This window comes from Plectropomus leopardus, chromosome 11, assembly GCF_026936395.1.
Source record: "Plectropomus leopardus strain MGB_pleo_1.0 chromosome 11, ASM2693639v1, whole genome shotgun sequence".
Classification (NCBI taxonomy): domain Eukaryota; kingdom Metazoa; phylum Chordata; class Actinopteri; order Perciformes; family Serranidae; genus Plectropomus; species Plectropomus leopardus.
In genome coordinates this window covers 12,042,503-12,064,965 of record NC_142186.1, presented here as the reverse complement: position 1 = coordinate 12,064,965, position 22,463 = coordinate 12,042,503, and the positions used below count along the sequence as shown (strand labels likewise).

The following is a 22,463-nucleotide window of genomic DNA, read 5'->3' as shown; positions in this document are numbered from 1 at the left end:
ACTCGTTTTAATCATCTTATTGTTTGGTTATAGCCATGCTAACAGCAAGGGCTCTATGGACGGCAGCGTTACCGAGGTCAAGACCGTAATCATCTTTTCAACACTGGGTGAAGTGGAACCATTTTAAATCGACACGCTCTGATACACAATCCTAAGTAATCCTAACACCTTAACTGACCATTTTAAAACATTATGAAACAAAAATCTTACATCAGAGGTTCTCAAATTTTTGATGACTGAGAGCCATTTTAGTGAGCACTATGCCCATTTTTATTACTCTTTCTTATGCCAGTTTAATGACATTTTTAATGCTATATTATGGTAGACATTTTCAAATCAAATACTATATCATGACTAATGGCATTTTTCTGGCATATTGCACTTTATTTTTTTTATGACATATGATACTATGACGTTTTATCTCATCAGTGATATAACTTATATATGGTACACTCATACTGCATACTAGTTTTTCCACTTTTTTCCTCATACATTCAAAAGTAATGAAATAGAAACAGTGCAGTGTTTGAAATTGACAGGACCTCCCCACAGCTGTTGTGCTGCGGTGCAGCAACGCCACTAACTGTCACACCACTCTCAGAACTGCAGTGCACCAAAACCAGTAGTAATAATGATAATGGCAATCTAAGTTTATGCAAGACAACATCTCCATTTTTTGGTCATTTGGGGCTTTTGTTTGAGTTTCATTAAAAGAAGTCTCAGCCTTTCAGAATATTAAACTTTCATCGCCAAATTCAGACGATAAACACAAATTTGAAGCTTATACAAGCGTGATGACAAGCTGTGAAAACTTCTCACGCGCACTGCTGTACTTCTACTCTCCCTCTCTTGAACCTCTACCTCTGAAACTACCAATGAAAGGCTAACAACAGTAACAAGACAGGGCCCTGAACAGTAGCTTTTCCTTTGACTTCAAATAAACAAATAAAGTCCTGGCTTTCCAAACATCTGAACTCGCTTATTTCTCATAGTTTACCGTAACGCATCAAAATATAAATGCCTAACTTTAAACGTGAGCATGCTACAAATAGTTAGCTTGTTTGAATTCACCACAATTCACTCGCCCCGTTTAATTAACGGATACCGTAAGCACCATTGCCACCAGACCAAATTCATTCAGTTACTCACAGGTACAACACCAACATGGTTAACATGCGAGAGGAAGAAAGAGTGTTGACTTCCTACCTGTAAGGTGTCCTTAAGTCCGAATATGTGTCCATTTCTCCATTGTTTACATTCCTATTAATCCTTAAAAAGGTCCACAGATCAAAATAATGAAAAGAGGGTTTGGCACAAATAAAAATTAATCCAAGTTTTGAGCATTGTTGTTTGGAGTCCATGGCTAGCTGTGTTTCTTCACTTCTGTCAAACAAACGGCAGTTTTCTCATCTTCCTGCACGTTTTTTCGGGTGTGCTTGTTTTCATTACCTCGCTCGCTTCAAAATAAAAGTGTCCTCGAGCGTTTCGGTGTATCTTTCACACCGGGACAGCCCTTTGAGTACAGCGTGCGCTCCCGGTTTAAAAGGTGAAAGGTGAACGTCACGTGACTTTGCAACGCCCAATAGCAAAGTTTGGAGGCCAATTTGACTGATGTATTGTTTATTTTTAGATATATCTTGAGTATAATTGGGGAGGACGTGTCACATCCGGTATATATTATAATTATGGCCTAATATCAAACTCATGTCAATTCATGGACCACAAATCAGCCCACTTTGATCTCAAGTGGGCCAGACCAGCAAAACCATTGCATAATGTATAAAAAGCAACACCTCGATTTTTTCCCCTCTCTTTTAATGTAAAGAAGCACATTCTGAAAAGTTAATTTATTTACAAAACAGATGATGAACAGCAGGCAATGCCTTCGGAAAAAAGTGCAGTTTTTCCACATTTATTCAGTCTGATTTACTGTCATTACATGTGCATTTTTCCATACATTCCCACTTCTGCATAGTAATGCTGGCATCGCCACACCAAACTACAGTGGACGCTATTGAGGAAGCAGGTTAAATTTGTCAAACCATTTCCAAATCAAAAGTTTTAGCAGTGCCTTAGCTATCAGGATCCACCAATATTGTTTTGATAGAAGTCTGAATATTTTAGTCTCACTGTTTCACACAATGCTCAAAATCTAGTCAAATATGACCACATTAATAATTGATTGTTATTTCAGAGAAATGTATTCCGGTCAGGGTGAAAAGCCCCTGAAGCAGCATTTTACATGAAGTACTCACTGTTTAACTCGCTCCTGAAACCAAGCACCTCTCTGCCTTCATGAGTGCATCAACATTAGGCGTGCAGAGTCATCTAGGGGGCTGGATTGGATCCTTTGGAGGCCAGTTCTTACCTGCAGGCCACTGCCTCTGCTCTAAACTAAATGGCAAACATACATCTGCTGCACAATAGCATTGTGACTGTATGTTAGCAAGCTGACATTAGCTTTTAGGTTGAGGAACTAATATATGCAAGTACAGCTTCACAGAGCCGATACTAGGTGGATTATTCTGGTAAACTGAAATGAATTACAGTTATAAAGCTGTAGAAAAACATACAAATGAACTGTAAAGATTTGAGAATTTGAATAGCATGTGGAATAAAGATTACTTTAACAGACAGGTTGAGTGAGCAACACGCTGAAGGCTACACTGAGAATTTGCTTTCAACGATGTGGTTAGGTATTGTGGGTTGGATGTTACCATTGAGTTCTTTCAGCTTTGTCACAAAAAGAAGTCAAATCCCTTCAATAATTATTGAATAGACTTTGATATCGCTCAAGCTTTCTATCCTTCTCTAATAGGCCAGCAACTACAATAAAAAAAGGTCAAAGGACTTTAATAAAAGATTGATGATTGTAAGAATAACTGAAAAAGAGCCACATTTTTTAAAAGGGCAAACTTTCATGGCCATGATAATCATCTCTATGTTTACATCCCACTTCAGCTGGTTGTCATACAATATACCCACATTCTTGTAAGAGCTGACAACTCTCATCATGCACAATGCTCTCAGTGATGTTTGTCTTTACAGATGGCTCAGATTCATTTTCATCAACAAAACATCACTTTGATTCATTCCTCAGAATCTATCCCTGTCTATTTCTTTATGAATAAACTTCAAAAACACTTAATTGGCTCCCCAATCATCAAATTTCTCTCCAATTGTGTTACCAAATAATTTCTTGTTTTTTGGCAATTACAGACACAAAAACACTAAATAAGGAATGCCACCTCATTTTTCTCAGTCTGTCATTTGGCACACCTGCAGCTCTGTCTTCAAATGTTTCCTTGAGCACTCAACAACAACAAAAATCTTTGTTTAAAGCCAGATTTCACTACTGGGACTTTATCTTTGCTTCCTAAAAATAAACAGGTGCTAATTGCTATCTGTGCGTAAGAGAGGCAGATTCTGGTGCGTCATGTCATTTCACTTCAGGGGGAAAAAAAAAGATGCAATCAAAAGTCTATTTAGTGTGTTGAGACAGTGGGTGCCGAGTCATGTACCTGGCATTTCATTTAACGCTCAACTCTCACTGATACTTCTGTTGCAGTTCTGTTTACAAGCATATCATTGTTCCCACCATGCAAACAAACTCTTGAGCAAATCCACTAATAATTGGTTCTACCTGCTCGATGTCTGAACTGCGAGACAAAAAGCATGTACCAATAAAATTATATTTAAGTACCATTGTGTTGTATAATTATTTTATATTATGCACCCAAGCCCCAATTTAGCATATTAATATTGTGTGCAAAAGCAACACAAAACAATGCCTAAGTCTACAAACTAAAAAATAAAATATGCTGCAATTACCATAAAAAGCTGAATACAGTTCAAGTGTGAAAACGCACGGAGCCAGAGACAATGTGGAGATGCAAGACTTTTATTTAAATCAAAATCAAGTGATCTTCAAAGATAATTTTGTATCCAAGTTGGAGCTAGGCATAAAAACAAAGATTAAATTCTTAGAAAACAAGTAACGGTGGTCCTCCAGTTGTCTTCAAGGTGGTTTCGCATCTCAGATACCTTTCCTTTTTCCCCTCCTCTGTGCGCCCTCTCGCAGATTCTTTTACCCTGTTTCTCGCCTCTAGTTGTGGCCTTGGAGAGCCTCCGCCATGAACAGCTTCCCGAGGTTCTGCGAGGTGAATTCCTTCACATTCTGGCAGTAGTTGTTAACTTGCCCTGTTGGAGGGTAGCCACATGCATCCACGCACCCCCGCACAAAAACACACACCCACAGAAATATACATACGTACAATTGTACACAAACATGCACACACAAACATGTGGAGGCAGGAGACGGGGGAGGGGGAAACAGCAGCACAGCAAAACATCAAATTAGTGGGGAGCGAAGTAATACGGAAGGATCAGAATGTTGTCAGAAGGCGGGGGAGAGCTGAACAGCATGAAACAGCAGGGAAAGGGGCGGTCGAGTTGGAGATTGAGTCAATAAACTTTAAATTAATGTAATTTCAAGATAATGGCGGAAATAATTACAAAACAGAACCTGAGCTCCTGTGAGGGGAGCAGAGGCGGCTAATGGAGTTTGGAGCGAGGGGGGTCTCAGAGATGACGTGCGCTGTCCGCACATGGAGGTTGTATGTTTGTGTCAGTGCGTGCGTACCTGCAATGAGCAGTGTGTCCATGCGCGGTGGAGGCTGAGGGGGCTTGAACATTTTGCTGATGTCCTCCTCAGGCAGCGGGGGCTCCCCTCTGCTCTGTCGCTGGGCGTTCTCCTGCTGCCGCCTCTGGAGGTACTGAAGGGAGGGACACACACACAGAGAGAGAGAGAGAGAGAGAGAAGGGGGCTGCATTAGAGATTGGATGGAGGCCCACTGGGGGAAAGGACAAAAAAAAAAAACAACTAAGCAGCATCAAGAGAAAGAAATGTGAAAAGAGAACAGATTGTTATACAAACAATAGAGAGAAAAGGAGAAGGGAAAGGCACAAGGAGATAGAAGACAGGATGAGAATGAAGAGAAGTGAAAGAGGGAGTAAAGAAAGTTATTAAAAAAAAGGCACTTGAGTAATAAAGTCAAGAACGGAAAAGACAGATTAACAGGAAGGAAAGAAATATCGTGAGAGAGATGCAGATAACCCGAAGTGGCAGCGGATAGTAAAAAAAAGGGCCAAGAAGAAGGAAGACAGACAACTGAAACGGTAACAGAAGGGGAAGTGAGTTGTAAAGAAACATGGCTATGAAAGAGGAGATAAGGGAGACAGACACAGAGAGAAGAGTTATAAGTGCTGACAGGGATGGAGTGATTTGTGGAGGGCTGACAGTCGGTAAATCAGTGAGGTGCCGGGTCTCTGGAGATCCTAAAAGCCTTGTTAATTTGGCAAGATGGAGGGGAGACTGACACAGACCCGTGGAAGGGGAGGTTGCGGCAGACGAGTAGAAAAAAAACGACGTGGGAGCAACTTGAGTGCTTTCAACCACACTTCTCACAACGCACCTGCACGGGTGACTGAAGCTGACAAAAACTGTGATGATAAACAATAAATAGGATATAAAACTATTAGTTCAATTGAATCGTTACTCCTGTAGTTTTTTTTTGTTTTTTTTTGCTCTGCCAATGCGTCACAGCATGGCTGTGCATAATCAAAATGCTAATATATGCAAATTTTAGAAACAAACAAACAAAACAGTTTTGCACTTCCACCTTCCATAGATAAATATAGACATACACTGCCTAGAAAGTATTTACCTCCGCCCATTAGAAGTAAAAGTCACGAGTAGAAAAAAAAATCTAATTGATCTATATTAAGTACAAATATAAAACAACCTCCTTCAAGTCAGCATTACTTGGAGGCACCTTTCACTGCTGTTTTTCCCAATTTTTCTTTACAAACTGCACTGACTGTCGAGTTGCACTGGGACTGTGAGGGAACAGCAGTTTCAGAGTCCCGCTATAGAGTCTGAGATGGATTGAGGTCTGGACTCCTGTGTAGCTTTGGCTTTATGCTCGGGGTCGTTGTCTTGGTGGAAAACAATCCCGTCCCACGTCGCAGTCCTTTCAGAGACTGCAGCAGGATTCCTCAGAATTTATTTTACCCTCTACCTTCACAAGCCATCGAGGGGCTGCTGCAGAGAAGCATCCTCACAGCATGCTGCTGGAAATACCATGAGTCATGCTGGCAATGTTTAGTTTTTGGCACTGTGCTATATTTGGCTTTAGTATGATGGTTACAATTTCTAGTTTTGGTATCCTGACTAGAGGCAGTAGGCGATTGTTAATTTTTAACAAGGACAGACCGACCGATGGAGAAGGATGCCAGGTTAACAATGGGGACACATTTTTGGCCACTGAAGGTTCTGATTTTTTTTTCTCCAGTGGCTACTCACAGTTTTGCGCTAAAAACATCCAAAAATTGTTTTTCCCCATAGACCACCTTTATATGAGAGACATCTGTAAAACTCTTGAAAGGACATCTCGAACAACAAAGTCAATTAAGACTATTTCTGTTATGAATTTTTAATCTCCATGGAGATTTACTATTTGATAAACTTCCCTCAAGCTCAGAAAAGCCATTAAAAAATCTATGAGTTCATCACAATCATGGGAGTCTACAAACCACAGGATGATGTCACTGTAACTACATCCAATATCTTTACAGTCTATGGTCGATATACCTAATACTTGAGTGGAACAGATTGTACTCAGTATCAGCTATCACCACGGAGAAAATGGGAAATCAGTACCCTATGTAAAAAAAAAAAAAAAAAAAGAATGTAAAAGACAAACACTTTTTGAACTTTGCGTCACAGATATTAGTAAATAGAAGTAAATAGAAAATGATGATTTTCTGTTTATCCTTTTTGAAAATTAGTTTCTACAAGTTTCACAGTCTATTAGTGCTTTCTGTTGCTCTTTTTGACCACATCTGCTTGCTATGGTGCATCACATTGCTGATTCTGTTTGTGGTGTTCTTTCTCTATTTGTGTCTGTTTGGGTCGAACGATCTGGTCTAATAATCCTCAGGTCTCTTTTTAAGAATTTAAATTTATGCATATCTGGTTCACGGAGCTTTTCCATCCGTCCATTTCGGATCAGGTCCAACATGGGCTCTGCATCAGACCACTGAACCTTCATGCACTTTGTTTCAAAAGCAATAACGCTTGAACTGATGACTATTTTCCAGAGTTGCCAGAGACTTCTTTGTGGCTTTGTATGCATCTACTACAACCAATCACTCTCAGTCATGACTTGGCTTGACTTTCATGTGATTATTTTCTGTTTATACATCAAAAATAATTGTATAGCTCAGAAATAATGACTTGGAAAATATTGCTGAATCATCTAATGGTAGCTGAATTGTATCATTAACCATGAATCATGACTCCATGGTTCATAAGATTAACTCATTGCTCCATACCTAATCTTCTGCAAAGTGTTGCCTGCTTCTGTCGATGGGAAAAGAAAAGAAAAAAGAAAATTGAAAATGAATAAATCAGGGGGCGTGAGACATAAATTTCCTGATACAAAGACTAACTTGGCCACAGATTGTGCCTGGGAACCTGCTATTTACCAAATTTAGAGGGCTATAAATGAAAAATGGAGCCCTCTGAGCACAGAGCCTTTTTGCAACTTTCTATGATGATTAATAAGGCTCCATTTGTCCAGGAAGCAGCTGGGTCAATAGCACAAGATTACGTGAGGCAAGTACTGTAGATGTCTGAAAGGTGTAATAGAAGCTCACTTTCTCTGTCTCTGTGTGCGCTGTTTGCTCATTGTGGAAAATCACGTGAATCAGGAAGAAAGTCGACACCATTAAAGGTGTTTTCTGTGTGATATTGAGTATGACATGAGTGTGTGTGTGTGTGTGTGAGAGAGAGAGAGAGAGGTAAGGCCTGCGGGCTGTGATGATGAGAAGGTCGGTAGGGGAGGATGATGGATCATAATGGCTGGAGTGTGGGTGATTGGCCCGAGGTTGTGTGTCTACGTAGGTGTGTGTTTTTTCGTGGCCCGAGTTGTGTTTGTCTTGTGTGTATGCGGCGGACTACCTGTGGTCACAGATGCATGTTTGTTGTAAGTCTGCCTAATGTGTGTGAACTTGGCCGCGGCTTAGTTCGCTGACAGTAGAGACGACGATGACTCAGCCCGGATTATCATTAACACTTCAGACATTTCCTCTTTTCCACTTGCAGGGAATAATGACAGAATAATGTAGTTGCTTGGACGTAGGTGTGCGTTACTCAGCGCAGTGTCTCTCTGCTTCCATTTTCCTGAGTAATGGGTGTGTGTCTATGACCCTTTGTGTTTGCATGCGCTGCCAAATGTTTATGATGCATCTGGCTGAGGTTGTAGTTGCAGATGGTACCCGGCTGACTTCATCCGTGTGTCTCTGTGTGTGTTTTGTTCTGGTGTTTTTGGTGCTTCTGGCTGAGTTTGTGCTTGTAGGTGGTGTGCGTGTGTGTGTGTGTGTGTCTTGAGTCTTTGCAAACCAAATATGTGTGTGGCTCTGTGTGCGGTTTCTAAAGTGCCGCCGCTGCTGCTGCTTTTAAATGAAGTTTGTGATGTGTCTCACTGGTACCGAAAAAGAATAAAACAGAGGATTTTCACTTACTCATTAAAATAAAGAAAGGCTCTGTTTATTAATACTTGCTTTGAATCCATATATATCAGCTCTCTCTGAAGATCTGAGCTTGACTCGTGGTATTTAACCTTCCGAACCTGCGCTTCACACAAGAATGAGTGTGTCACAGAAGTAGCCCTTGTAGTGATGAAAATAACCGTTTCTTTGAGAGGGAAAATAATGCCACAGATGAAGGGGAAGTACGTCTGAAATTGAAGTGATGCTGATCTCCAGTGGGCGCATGTCAGTTGCTGAATATTTGAGAATTTTGATTAGGCAAGCTTATCTTATTAATGTCTGCTCAAAACAACAGGAATGCCTTTTAAACCGGTCTTTGCTTGAGGCTACTACTAGTTGCCCACTAATGTACATTTAAAACACAGCTTGTATTGTAAAGCAAAGCAGTGTTTGTCTTACTGTATTTTACTGCAGATGTTTAGTAGTCCTATTTTTTTTTTTTAAGATTAATTAAGCAAGTGGTCTTGTGGTCTTGCCTGATGAAAAACGTACTTAATGTGCTTAATGTGTAAAAGTGCAACATCACCTCATGTTAATTTTTCTGAGCACTATGTGTTTTACATTCTTGATCATGCCTTAAACATCACCTTTACCTCCTGTTGATGTAGGAGAGGGTTATGACGCACAAGTCAGATCCATTCTGAGATAAATGGGAGTTCAGACTAAAAATGGCCCTGCATTAAAAAAAAGGGGGGGGGTTTGGGGTTTGTATCTTCAGGTAATGGTGATCTGTGAGTCTGAACGCTGCTCAGGATTTTTCGACTCTGGAAAGTTATCACCGTGGAACTCATCTTATCTTCTTCTGTTGCGACACTTGACTTTTTGTCAAGTCCCACCCTTGAACGCAGACTGGCCAATCATAGCGTAGCATGGGCCAGCTCCAATCAGGGTTCAACGACTACAGGACTGTGCTTAAACAACTCTCATGCAATTTTCAGGCTGTTTTTGTGGATTTCAGTCTAATTATGGTTAAGTATTGGTTGTGCATTTGGCACATGTGGTGGTAATACTTGTTACCTAGAGAGGTTGGAAGGAACTATACATTAAACATTATACCCTACTTAGTAGGGAAGCATTTTCATGCTACGCTAGTGTCACGGCACAACTGTCCCTATTAGCTGTCTTGCATGGCTTGTTCGGCTCAGAGGGTTTGGCTCACCCCATGCATAGAGCCTGTGTTAGTTTAAAGGGGGCATGCTGAAGTAATTAAGAGACTCTTTGAACCAGGTGGAGGACTGCAGTTGATAAGAGATGTTTCTGAGTGCCCAGAGGAAGACGGACGGTGGAGTTTCCTCCTTTTTCAGTTTTGTTTCAAGTTATTATCTATGTTTAAATGGGGTACAGAAGCTAGGCCCACATCCCTTACCCTTAGGCTGGCAGCTGACCGCTCACTCTCTGGTAGTATGTGTACAGGCAGCCAAGAGTTTGTCCTAACTAATAGTATGAAGTGCCAAGGGTTGTGTTTGCTGTGGCCATGGCAACTGATGGTAACGTATGTCGAACATATACACATGCTGCTTTTGTTTTTTAATGACCGTAAATGTGAATAAAGACCTACCCTGCCTTACGGGAACAGTGTTGCTCCTTAATTTCACTGTCTTGTGTCTCGATCCCCAGGTGATGCAGTGGTTCATCTTTCCACTGTGATCTAAAGGTTTGAGCTTCTGTCTTTATCTTTTTAACCTCTCAGCTCTACCGAGTCACTTTGATATCTTTCAAACGCATATTGTTGACCCTTTTGTCTGCTTTTCTCTGAGATTCCCTTTTTGTTTTTGCAAAAATTGTAATATTTCTTCAGGGAAGAGCTGTTAGTGACAGATACTCGCTCTGACAGCTTAACAGAGTAGCAGTTGCTAACAACAAAGAGGCAACACTTGGTGAAAAGTAAGTTGCGAGGTAAATTGTAGAAATACAAAATACAGAGTAATGAGACCTGCAGCAGTACAACTGAGCCCCAACAGACCCCATATGACTGAATATAATTTGTCCCCTACCCACTTTGGACCCAGTGTCCACATCTCTTGCCATCCAAATTACTATCACAATCATCATTATAAAATGCTGAAATATTAAACTGAATCAGTGAAGTCAATGATGTGCGTTTGATCATCTAAGGCTGTGCACTTACACTGCTGAACTTGTTACTTCAGAACACATGTCTGTCCTTGGCTAATGTTTCCTTAGGCTGCTTCTTGTGGGCCATTTTCACAGACGGACTTGGGACACTGAAAGGCTTTTGTTCATGATAAATGGAAGCTGGTGTTACAGCCCAGCGCCGCCTGCTGAGCTACAGAGGTTTAAAAGGTGCTCAGGGGACAGTGGAGAAAAGCTCAGCTTTATGCAATGCAAGCAGCACCCAGGTGAGAGCCGATCTTGCTCATTTTAATACCCACAAAAATGGAAGCACAGAGTTGTTTACTACTCCGTTCCACTACTCGATTGAGGATTGCTTCCAGTGCAGAAACAGGACCGCAATGCCAAACAGTCTTACCCGCTCAGGCGTCATTATTGTAATATAACAGTTTCAAAAACATGTCCTGCTGTAAAAAAGACAGCAAAAAAAGCGATTCTGTACTCAGGGATTAACTATATTGTGTATAGTGCGGCATGTCTGCTCCAACTGGACATTTGTTTTCTGACAGAGTATGTAAATTACCTGCTCATTACAGCGTACCAACAGAGCTGCAGATTCATAGAGGCCAAAGACTGCTTACTACTGTATGTGTGAACTGTGTGTGTGAAGGCAGAGTTTTATTACTGCGCAGTATTAATGTGAGTATAGTTACAGAAGTCAATATTTATATATTTCTAACCTGTGATGTCCACTGTACTGTAGTGACTTTAGGTGGTCCTCATTTGGGTCCAAGTACAATAATTTGAAACCCTAGAGTACCATACTTTTGGTTGTGTGTATGGGTTTGTGCAGGTGGGTTCTTGCTGCTTACCTGCTGTGAATATAGCTGCAATTGGTTGTGTCCATGGCTGAGAGAAATATACCTGCCGTTATCCTGCTGAGTTTGTGGCTTCAGGTGAATGTGTGTGTGCGTGTTTGCCTCTTTCCCTTGCGCGCATGCTGGTAGGCTGAGTTTCTGCTTGCTGCTTTCTCATTGTGTCTGTAGGTGGTGTGTGCGCTTCAGCCCATGAAAGCTTGTGTGTATGTGCGGGTGTGCTTGAGAGTTACCTGGTGCTTCTGCTGCTGTTGCTTACTCAGGTTGCGGCTGTAGGTGTTATACTTGACAATGTCTTGGCTCATGTCATCCACCCGGTCCATCAGAAGCTGAAGGCTCTTCTCCAAATGGTTGCTGGAAGACAAATGCCAGCATGTCATTCACACAGTTTTTGTTCTGCCATCAGCATGTGAGCAAAACACAAGTTCTTCCTATCGCCTCTGAGTTTAAGCTAATATTTATACATTTGAAATGAATTTTGCCATTTCTGACACACAATGGACTGCATTTATGTGGTGCCTTTTTCCAAAGCATTCAACCATGCACACACACTGATAGCCAAAAAACTACCATGCAAGGCATTGTTTTGGCTATCAGCAGCAATTTGGGGTTGTCTCTCCCAAGGACACATAAACACATGGACAGGAGGAGACAAGCATCAAACAGCCAACTCTGTGATTAGATGAAAACCTGCTCTTCCTCTTGAGCCACAACCAGCAACTCCTACACAGATGAGGGAGCCACCTGTGAGAGTATGTCCACATTGCACGGTTGTGGGTTATATAAATACAATTGGTTTGACACAACTCAAACTAATTTAAAGGTTGGAGGGTGTTTTTTTTTGCAAGACCACCATGCTGTAATTCTATCTGATCATCAACTCTTTCCTGGCTGAATGCAATCTGCTTGCTGGACCCCATTTACATCTGATATTAACTTTCTCAATGCAAAGCATAAATGCAAATAGAAGGAACTGCATCAGAAGGCTATCTAAAGCCCCCTTCCCACATGTATTGCAAACCTAAAGTTATCTAGACATTCACGAAGGAGCTGTATGTGAAAATATAATTGTCTAAATCGGGTGCATCGGACATTAAACAGACTTTACCCTGCCAGCTCCTTATTGGGTGTCAGGTTCAATTGGGCCCATGTGTAAATATTACAGGTAATTGTATTGTCTTTATGTAAGAGTGTTTCCATCAAGAGGCTCAAGAGATACCAGAAGAAAACAAACACCATCGGAAAAGAAGAGTGGTCGTTTACACAAACATGTCGGGAACTCATGGTAGAGGCAAAAGTTAACCTTTTGAAACCTGGATCGACATCAGTTTTCTTGTGCTGCATTTAGATACCTTTCACAAGCATTTACAACCTTTAAAACATATGCAAATTGGTTTGATTTCTTTCAAAAACATGGCGAAAAAGGTAATCAAAAACTTGGCACGAAATGCAAATTGCAGAAAAAAATAGTAAAAGGTGTCCTGAAAATTAGTCCCCTTCTTTCCATGTTTCTGAAAAAAATCATGCCAATCAGCTCAGGTTTCAAGAGTTTACAATTGTCAGGAAGATTCAAGAATTGGAAAAAAACTGCTGTTTATGACCAGATTCTGAACCAGCTACATGACCTAGGTGTAATCCATGTCATGTTCTGGCTTCTGTACCCAGGCATGACCTCTTTTCTTTACCAAATAGAGTATATCCAGTAGGTAAGAATGCTTCTGAAACAAATAATCTTCTTTTGTGAGCTACATACATGAAGGGGACATGATTCTCCTGACAAATGTCTGATGTTCCTATGAGAAAATGGCTTAATAAGGCAGATCAGATCTGCAGGTGGTCTTCGTCTGTGATCTTTAGACAAGTGTAAATTAGGGTTTTCACATATTTTTACATGGACAAAATGTATTCATTTTTCCATGACTTTTCAAAGAGCCGTCATGAAAAAGTATAAATTTTCTTGCTCCACTTGCTTCACATTTTTTAAACATATCAGACTCAATTTCTATTCAAACATATTTCTAGATAGCTGACATACATGAAGGGAGAGACGGAAAATAAAGAAATGTATGTTACACGTCAACACATAGAACTACGTTACGTCGACAACTACAGAAAATAAATTTGCTGCAATGTTTCATATGTTCAGAAGATTACTGTAACTGTTTCATTACACACATCAAAATTCCATGACTTTTCCAAAACGTTCAATGATTTTTACTAATTCCATGAGTTTAAAAATTTGGAAATTCCATGACTTTTCCAGGTTTTCCATAGAGACCCTGGCAAATGCATTCTGTATAGTTTGACCACCTAAAAAAAACCTGTCCTCCCCCAAGTTGATTTACCTCAAGCAAATCTACAAGAGCAACCCCTTCTGGTGCGACAGAAAACTTACAAGAGACCATTGACAGATTATCTGTCCTTTGACACAACAGGATGCTCTTTTCCATCAAGTGGCAACCACTGCAAATGAAAAACAGTGGCTCGTGGTGGGAACTCCTCCAAGCTTTAAGAAGTCCCTTCAGAGACCTGCGGGTGCAATCTAAAAATGCTGCATTCACATTTTTCAACAGTCCATGTTTGCCTTCCATTCTCACCTAATCTTGGATTTCACCTCCTCTCGCGTTGTTCTTATATATGCTGAAAGACACCCGACATGAAACCTCTCTCCGGGGATTTTAGAGTACTCAGACCTGAGGACCCTTCCTCTTGTCCCGGTGCTATGTCTCTCTGCTCACATTCCTAATCTTTTTCCAACACTGCCACACTGACAATGCTGACAACTCTCAACATAACTCTACCAGCATTCCTACTCTCTCTCCTCCCATGAGCCACATTTTTAACACGATGTCTCACTACTGCCTTAAGTTCAACCTTGACAAGGCTGCAGTGCTCTGCTTCAACACATCTCCCCCTTGTACTTTCCTCCGTGGAATTATATTGTTTAATTTATGAATGTTTGGGTGCTACATAATGCAGCATGTACTGTGGGAAAACAGATTCTGACTGTTTATTTAAATGGCAATTGTACCCGCAAGGACTGCCAGCACTGTGTATGTTTTGGCTGTGTGTACACTTGCGCTGATGAAACTGTTGTGTGTGTGTTTCCTTGTTTGTGTGAGTATGTGGGGGAAGAGTGGAGAGTGTTTGGGGTGATTTTAGTTGCTTTCCTCTCTGCCGTGAGATTTTTCAATTAACAATTTTATAAATCAATATTCCCCACTCTCTCCTGGCTCCTCTCCATCTTCTCTTGCAAGCTAAAAAAAATCATCTTGTCAGGAAATAATTTACCAACCCTCAATTTCTTAGATTGCTCAATGTGTTGAATTTAAAAAGAATTGCCACTTACCATCGGTGCTACTGAGAAACAAGCTCCGATGTAACCAGAATTGACCTTAGCAAAACACATTTGCCTTGTCAATTTGAGCCAATTTCTTTTGTATTTAAAACTCCAGTCTCCTGCTGTTTGAATGAGGTGTAGCAAAACATGAATCAACATAAGAAGCAGAAATGTTCAAGAGCTGCTTCACTCTGTCATTGTACTGCTGCAGGCTTCGTCTAAAAGACAGCTCAAATGAGTGTCCTGGTGTGTCACATGAAACAATGCATGGAAAATTTTACAAGAGCCTTAGGGGTTCTACAATATTAAAAAGTAAGGTGTGCAAGAGAGCTACAAATTTAGTGCTCTTGGTGGGATGAGGGTTTAATAGGGGATGGGAACTGATTAGGTTTTATTTAAACCAATGCCATTTTTGATGCTGCTTCGTGGTGTAGTTATTTATCGTTTCCCTATTGGATTGATTTTTTTTCTGTGTAAAGAAGTTATTATCTTTACAATATCTGAGTCTGAACACAAGGTTGTTACTATAAAGTGTTGTACCTGATCTGCTAAGCCTGCCTGCATGGCATTAATGTAATTATACAACAGGATATTTACACTTAATAACAGATGTGCTGCTTTGTTGTGAAGCATTAACACACATGCATAGAGTGCCATGGCATTTCAGGAATTTTAGACCTTGTTGCATAAAGTTTCCAGCTTTATACTGTTAATAATACTGTAATAATGTACACTGTGATCATTTCTGAGATGATTATCATACAGTAAAAATCTTATACCATTGCAGCCCTAGTTTCAGCATATTGCTTGTGTTTCAACCCTTATTTAAAAAGATCATTTTACAGACATTACAGCTGCACTGTCGTCATCATACTTTGTGAAATTAAGCCACACTTTGAATTGTTTGTTTCTAGCGGCGTAGACGCATGAGTTGACATCATCTTTTTGGACTGTGCAACTGTCAGAATAGCATGCTGGAAAGAAATAAATACAATAATGGATTGAACAGTTTGTTCTCACTTCCCACCACTAGAGTGTAAACATGAAATTAAAAAGATTTACAAAAAAAAAAAAAAAAAAAACAACAACACGACTGAATGATGAAATAAAATTCCAGTCTTACATCAAGGCTGCTGTTGTTCTGACACTTATTTTCTACTGTTAGTTCCTTTAAAAGTGCCCGCATTCAAGTACAGCATACTAATGCATTCTAATGTGTAATATTAATGTCAGAAAAAGTTAGCGAACTGCCAGAAAGAATAAAGTGTGTGGCCAGACAACAAACATGAACAAAAAAACTAAAGGATCACAATCATGAGCATAAAATTGAGCATTCATACATATGTAAAATATATGCACACCCTGAAGCCACTCATTGGGATCATTTCAGCTTAGCATCCGGCTGCCATCAACCCACATGCAACTGGTAACACCTTAATTACATTTACATGCAAACACACATACTGATCCCTCAAGCTTGCTTGCACAGAGAGAGAAAACTAATGTAACCATATGCATGCAGATAATTGTATGAGCACTGCTGAGGATGATTTATAATGTTTTTCTCACATGCTTGACAATCTGTAACACCATCCATATCACAGCCTGGCACCTGCGCGAGGAGTGTGTTAATTTAGGTGATCAAATATTCATCTTCAAGGCCTGCCTGCTGCCCTTGTGTTAGGCACAGAAGGTATGCCGATGAATACTGTGAATGGGATTTCTGTTGGATTTTCACATTTGAAAATTTCATTTAGAACAAACGTGTGAGAATAGTTAATGATTTTCAGTAGCTCTGATTGTCTTTCCCATAGTTTTGACTGCTGAGCCACATCCAATCCCGTCATATTTGCCTGTGAGGACTCTGGTGTGATCGGTTTGTCAACCCTCCACTGCAGTGTCAGAGCTGTAAACATGAAAACTGATGGCCCAGGACCAAATCTCGCCACAGCACTTCCCTGCCGCGTCCCTCCGGCTGTGTCAAAATTGATTCCCGCTGATGAAAGCCTATTTAAAACTATTTCATCGAGCAATATGGTAGCTAATTTGTGTGGTGCACAGCATTTATAATATATGCAAAGGAAAACATTTAGTCAGAGCAGGATCCTTCATAACATCTGTTGTTTCTGTATGTGTCGAGTGTGGGAGCTGGACTGTGCTTTTGTGTGCACGTACATGTGTGCATGTGTGTGTAAGTGATTCTGTGCACTGGATTTTGTTTGACTTTCTTATTTCTGAATTTCGTGGTGTTTTTCTGTGTCCTTGACACATTTGGTGATGCAACTAACACTTTCTTTACTGTGTTTGTTCATGTTTTTTGTGCATGTTTAGTTGTTACTGTTGTGTATAAAAAGTCTGTATTTGAAAAAAACACCCTATTTCTCAGAATTGTGCACACAATAATTGACATTTCAAAAAACAGTCAAAAAATGCGATGTTACCAATAACACATGGTTGAACCAACTGAACGTATAATGCATTCTACACTACACAGTGTCTGGTCATGAGCTCAAAAGGGTTGAATTATTCAGGTGGGTCAGCGAGCGCTCCGATCAATCCTGAATTCGAAATCAAAGTCGACTGAGGGACTTCCTATCATCACCGATTCTGTTTTAAGGTCAGGTTCAATGGCAGCCCATACAGTATACTGTATGTATGCTTGAGCCTCCGTGCTCATATTCACACAGGACAATAGAGGACAAATTCTAAAACTGTATTGATGTGTAGGCAAAAATGGTCTGACATTCAGTAAATTGAAAGTTCAGGGGGGAGTTCTTTAACAAAGCTGCCAAGGAAGTGACTTCCATTCTTATAATGAGTGTTTTACTCTGATGGAGCCTTTTTAACTGATGGACTCGGGCACAATATGGATCTCTGGCTTGCCTCTGTAGCAGAATAATAGGTTTTAAAGAGGACATGAAATAGCCTAGATCTAACATTGTCCCAACATAACTCTATAGTATTAGCTCAGTGATAAAAAAGTATGCATAAAATTAATATTTTCAGACAGATTTATGGTGGCTTTGACACAAATTCATAATCCTTATGTGACTGAATACCCTATAGCCTGTTAATTTTATGTTTAAATCCCTATCGCCTTCCTTTCTGTCCATTATCGTTCCTTCATTTCAAAAGAGACATAAACCCTTAAGAGTATAAAAAAAAAAACCTCTTTTTTTGCGTTTATCTCATCGGATGAGGTTTTCCTGTCAAGGATAATTTCTCCAAAGTGTATTTCTTTCACAGCAACAACTCCTTTGTGGCCATATGTCTCTTCACCTTCCTCACTCCTCTTTCAGCTGCAGCTCTAACAAAAGCCTCGCAGTTCTCATCTTTTCTCCCCGCACTCAGTTCCCTTATTGAATATATATCGTCAGGTAGTCCTGTAAAGCAGAGAGCTATGTTTACATATCCTTCCATTGTCCAACATTTCTATGCAGGGGACCAATTACCCTAAGTAAACTGGGGGTAATGGAATCACGAGTTACTCATTTAAATGGAACAAAAAGTAAATATGAGGTTTAAAGGATGATTTATAATGAACAATGTCTTAACTTAAGGCAGGCGAGGAGCGTGTCAGATGGCCCACACGCAAAATGCTTTGACCTGACATGAATAGTGGCAGCAAATGTTGAGGCATTTCAAGGCTGTTTGTGGGGAAAATGGCTACATAAATGAATTTACATTCATGCAATCCATCACCACGGTCAACATCATCATCTTTGGTAAGAACAACCCTGTTTGCTGGAGTGAAACTGCATTCACTCAGCCTTAGACGTACATGACATTGACGAATGGGGCCACAGATTGGAAAATGAGACAAAAGGAAAAACATTAAATAAAACCCATTATCGTTGTCTTTTTTTGAAGGGGTGGAAATGAGGAGAAGAGGGCGGGGCTGTCAGGAGAAGATGTAGAGAGACGGACGCTACAATCCAACACAAGGACAGAGCAGCACAGCAATCTGACAACTTCAGGAAACAATTTCATCTCGCCAGACATCCCATCGGCTGTTGCGCTGGGAAACCCACGGGGAGTGCCAGGCTTCCTCTGCCCCATTTCGGGTCACATCAAAAGCTGTGTTTCAACCTCAGAGTAGTCATTTGGAAAATGGAACAATATGTAAGAAATGTGAGGTATTCTCCTTCAGTCTATTTGACAACTGATGACAGTGAATGAATGTGCTGGAGCTACACCTTGTTGGACATGCACAAGCTTTCTGCAGCGCTCTGTATGCAGAAGTGTTTAATTTAATTCATGACTTACTTGTGTTCCAGGTTACAGATGAGAAGAATCACAACAACTGCTGATGCACTACACTGCATTGTATAAGTAAGCACAGAGTGTTTTGCGCGCTAACAGTGTGTAAATCAGCACTTTGAGTCGTTATTGTGCTAATTTCTCACACCTGCCCCTGGGAAGCTTCACAGCTGTTGCTCCAATTGCAGCGGTTTATCTCCATAAATGATTGCTGATAAATTCTCCCGAGACTGATGCTAAGAGCCTCTGAGAACTAAATACGAGACTTTAAGAGCCAGGCTGTGAGTTGATATGGTGGGGTGATATTTTGTTCATATTGTGCTCATTAGTGATGGAAGACAAAGTTTGACGGCAGGTCCTGTTTTTTTGGAGACATTTCTGAATAAATATGTTTTTGACATTTCGATATGGCATTTACTGTACCTAGTTTTAGGCTGGATATGCCAATCAGACATCCAATACTTACCCAAGGGCACACCAATAAGTTCCTGGAGTAAGATAAGAGGTCAAAGATGTCTAAGAACTAAAATATGAAGGTGGACTGCAATTCCTGTAACAGATCCGATCCAAAAAACAAATACCTTATTTGCACATCCTGCACAAAGCTGTGCAGCTTTCTTAGTCTGAAATAGCAGTATTGCACATACTTGTTCTAGTACTTTTTTAAAGTGTCTGTCAGATTTTTATTGTAACTTATATATATATATGTTTTTGAGTGTTGCAGTACTTTTCCAGATTTTTATTTCCTCTTAAAATCAGGGTTCCCACTATTTTTTTTCCATGATTTTTCAAGGACCAATAATAAAGTTGTTTTTTTTCTTCATTTATCTGGTACTGTCATCCAAGCAGGGAGAGTATTATCGGTAATCGTTTTTACTATCGAACAAAACACCAAATCCAACAAATATTCCAACAAGTATTGTTTGTGAGGCTACATCCTCTTATAGCGAACACCTATGTGCCATTCAAAGTCCATTATCCTCTAAAAACTATTAAACTGCACAAAAGAGCCATACTGTTGCACTGGGTGACATATTCCTTCATTACAGCAAACACAGCCAGTGTACTTCATACTATCCACTCAGCTCGTTGTTGTATTTTCTCCAGAGGACTCCAGTTTATGATATCCCAGGTCCACCAAATCTGACCCTTTCTTCATTAGTGTTGTCAGCTGCGTATTCAACCTTGTAAAAATGATCTGAGTCTGACCCACACATTGCACATTTTAACGATAATTTCTACAGCTAATGATAAATGGTGAAGCAAACTAACAAAGTGGAATAAACACAGACCGTTGTCTATGAACATTTGCTTTCCAGAGATCACAAATGCAGCGGATGTTTCAGAATAAACTGTTCTGGCTGTGTTTATTGTAATGAAGGAATATGTCACCCAATGCAATAATACGGCTCCTTTATGCGTTTTTAATAGGCTTTTGGAAGACGATGGCGCATAAGTATGAGCATTGGCCACACAAACTATTCCCGTTTAGTAAGATAAATTCATTGTTGGATTTGGTCTTCATGGGATTTTTGTGATAATAACAAAAAGATAAAAATCAAACTCCAAAGTGCTTGAAAACAGTACTAAAACCATGTATGGTGTATAAACATAAGCCAAAACACATCAATAGACCTCTTATTCTTTTCAGCGGTACACTTCAGAACAGTGTAGAAGACACAGATTAATGCGCAGGAGTTCCCTAATGTCAAATCAATTTTAATTTAGAAGTAGCTTTAACTCATGTCCGTGAAAGCACCCTGCAGCTTTAGAGAGATACCATGACATGGTTTTAAAGCTTGTAAGACGGTTTTAGGAAGACATTATTCTTCAATAGATATGTATGGTAGCCGTGTGCAAATGAATCAAATTAAAGTGACACTCTGCTCAGTGCTGGATGCTTTCGGGTGATGCAATTTCCATCAATAACTTGTTTTCCCCGGGATTTGATTGTGGGGTGATTTTGCACAGAGGCTGACGAGACACACTGAGGTCTGCTGATGAACCTTATTATGACAGGAATTTTTCTATGTTGGATCGCGCCCATGTGTTTACAAAACACCATGATGCAGGCAGTGTCATAAAAATAGAAGATGCTGTAATGTAATCAGACGGCATGAAACATGAACGGGAAATTGGACTCTTGAATCCAAAGACTGAAAAGCTTTCTACCATTTTGATCTTACACAGGTCTCTTTCCAAGTGCAATGTAAGATTATTCATTTGCATGTTATGTAAACAGGAGCCTTGAAACTCCAAAATAAACAAAAAAAATAAAAGAGATTAATTGGGGAATAAAGATGAGAGAGAAACTAAATCACTCGTGAGTATCTACGGCAGTTAAATGTGTTATATCACCTGCAAGTATCCTGCAATGTCAGTGTTAGATTAGAAAATTTACAGCAAGATTGAAGGTTGTGCTATTTTATAGAGGACAGATGTGGATAAACTCACACAATGCCCCATGAGACCATGCAGCCACATCCTTTAAATGTTGGTGTCCTGAGAAAAACCTGTTGGAAATAACTGATCCAGACACCTGTATCTACTCTTAACTTTTTTTTTTTTTTACAACCAAGGTGTCTGGCCTAAAGCCTTCTGGGTAAAATGACTGCATGAGCTCACGTCTGACCTGCTGGAGAGGTTGAGCAGTTCGTGCTTGTCAGCGACCGTGGACTTGTCCTCCAGATCCCACATCAGCACGTTGATGAGGTGGGAGTTTTTGATGACGATAGGCACCTCCTCGAACATGTGCTCGAAGCCAATGTTAGCCTTCTTCAAGCTGGAGGGTGAAGGACAGGACAGAAGAGACAGAGGCAGGAGAAGGGAGGTAGAGTTATAATTTGTCAAGATATTCCTTCATAACCTGCTTATATTTAATATTTTAACCACATTTTGCAGACTTTATGGAGTCAATTCAACACAAGAAGGACCCCAGGAAGTAAAAACATCAGGGATTTCTATGATACGATTTCTGTATAATTAACTAGTGTTATGAAAATTGTATTGTTGCGTATTTAGATTTTGGAAAAAGCTCATATCCCGATATGGACTTTAACAATACTGTCCAGCCAAGTGACATGACTTCATTCTATATACTGTGCTGACACGTAATCGTACTTTCAAACTAAACCAGAGGGTACATTATCTATCAATTTTCTGTCTGAGACAAAAAACGGTTTAAGCGGACAGTTTGCCTGCTTATTGAATCGTGGAAAATAAATTAATTCTCAGCTTGATTGTTAATTATCCATGGAAAACATATGTCTCAATGCAGAGAAGTCAATAATAAATTTAAAACT

General features: G+C 40.1%; 1 protein-coding gene across 1 annotated transcript in view; it reads right to left on the bottom strand.

Annotated features, from left to right (window-relative positions):
- Positions 1-3,885: 3,885 nt before the first annotated feature.
- The window catches only part of LOC121945951 (eukaryotic translation initiation factor 3 subunit H), a 69,541-nt gene continuing 50,963 nt past the window's right edge, over positions 3,886-22,463 (bottom strand). Inside the window, exons 5-8 of the mRNA XM_042490334.2 lie at positions 21,794-21,943; positions 11,795-11,915; positions 4,643-4,775; positions 3,886-4,200 (exon numbers count right to left, since the gene is read on the bottom strand). Of these exons, the coding sequence (XP_042346268.1) occupies positions 4,106-4,200; positions 4,643-4,775; positions 11,795-11,915; positions 21,794-21,943 (499 nt within the window). The 3' untranslated portion in view covers positions 3,886-4,105. The remainder of the gene's footprint in view (positions 4,201-4,642; positions 4,776-11,794; positions 11,916-21,793; positions 21,944-22,463) is intronic.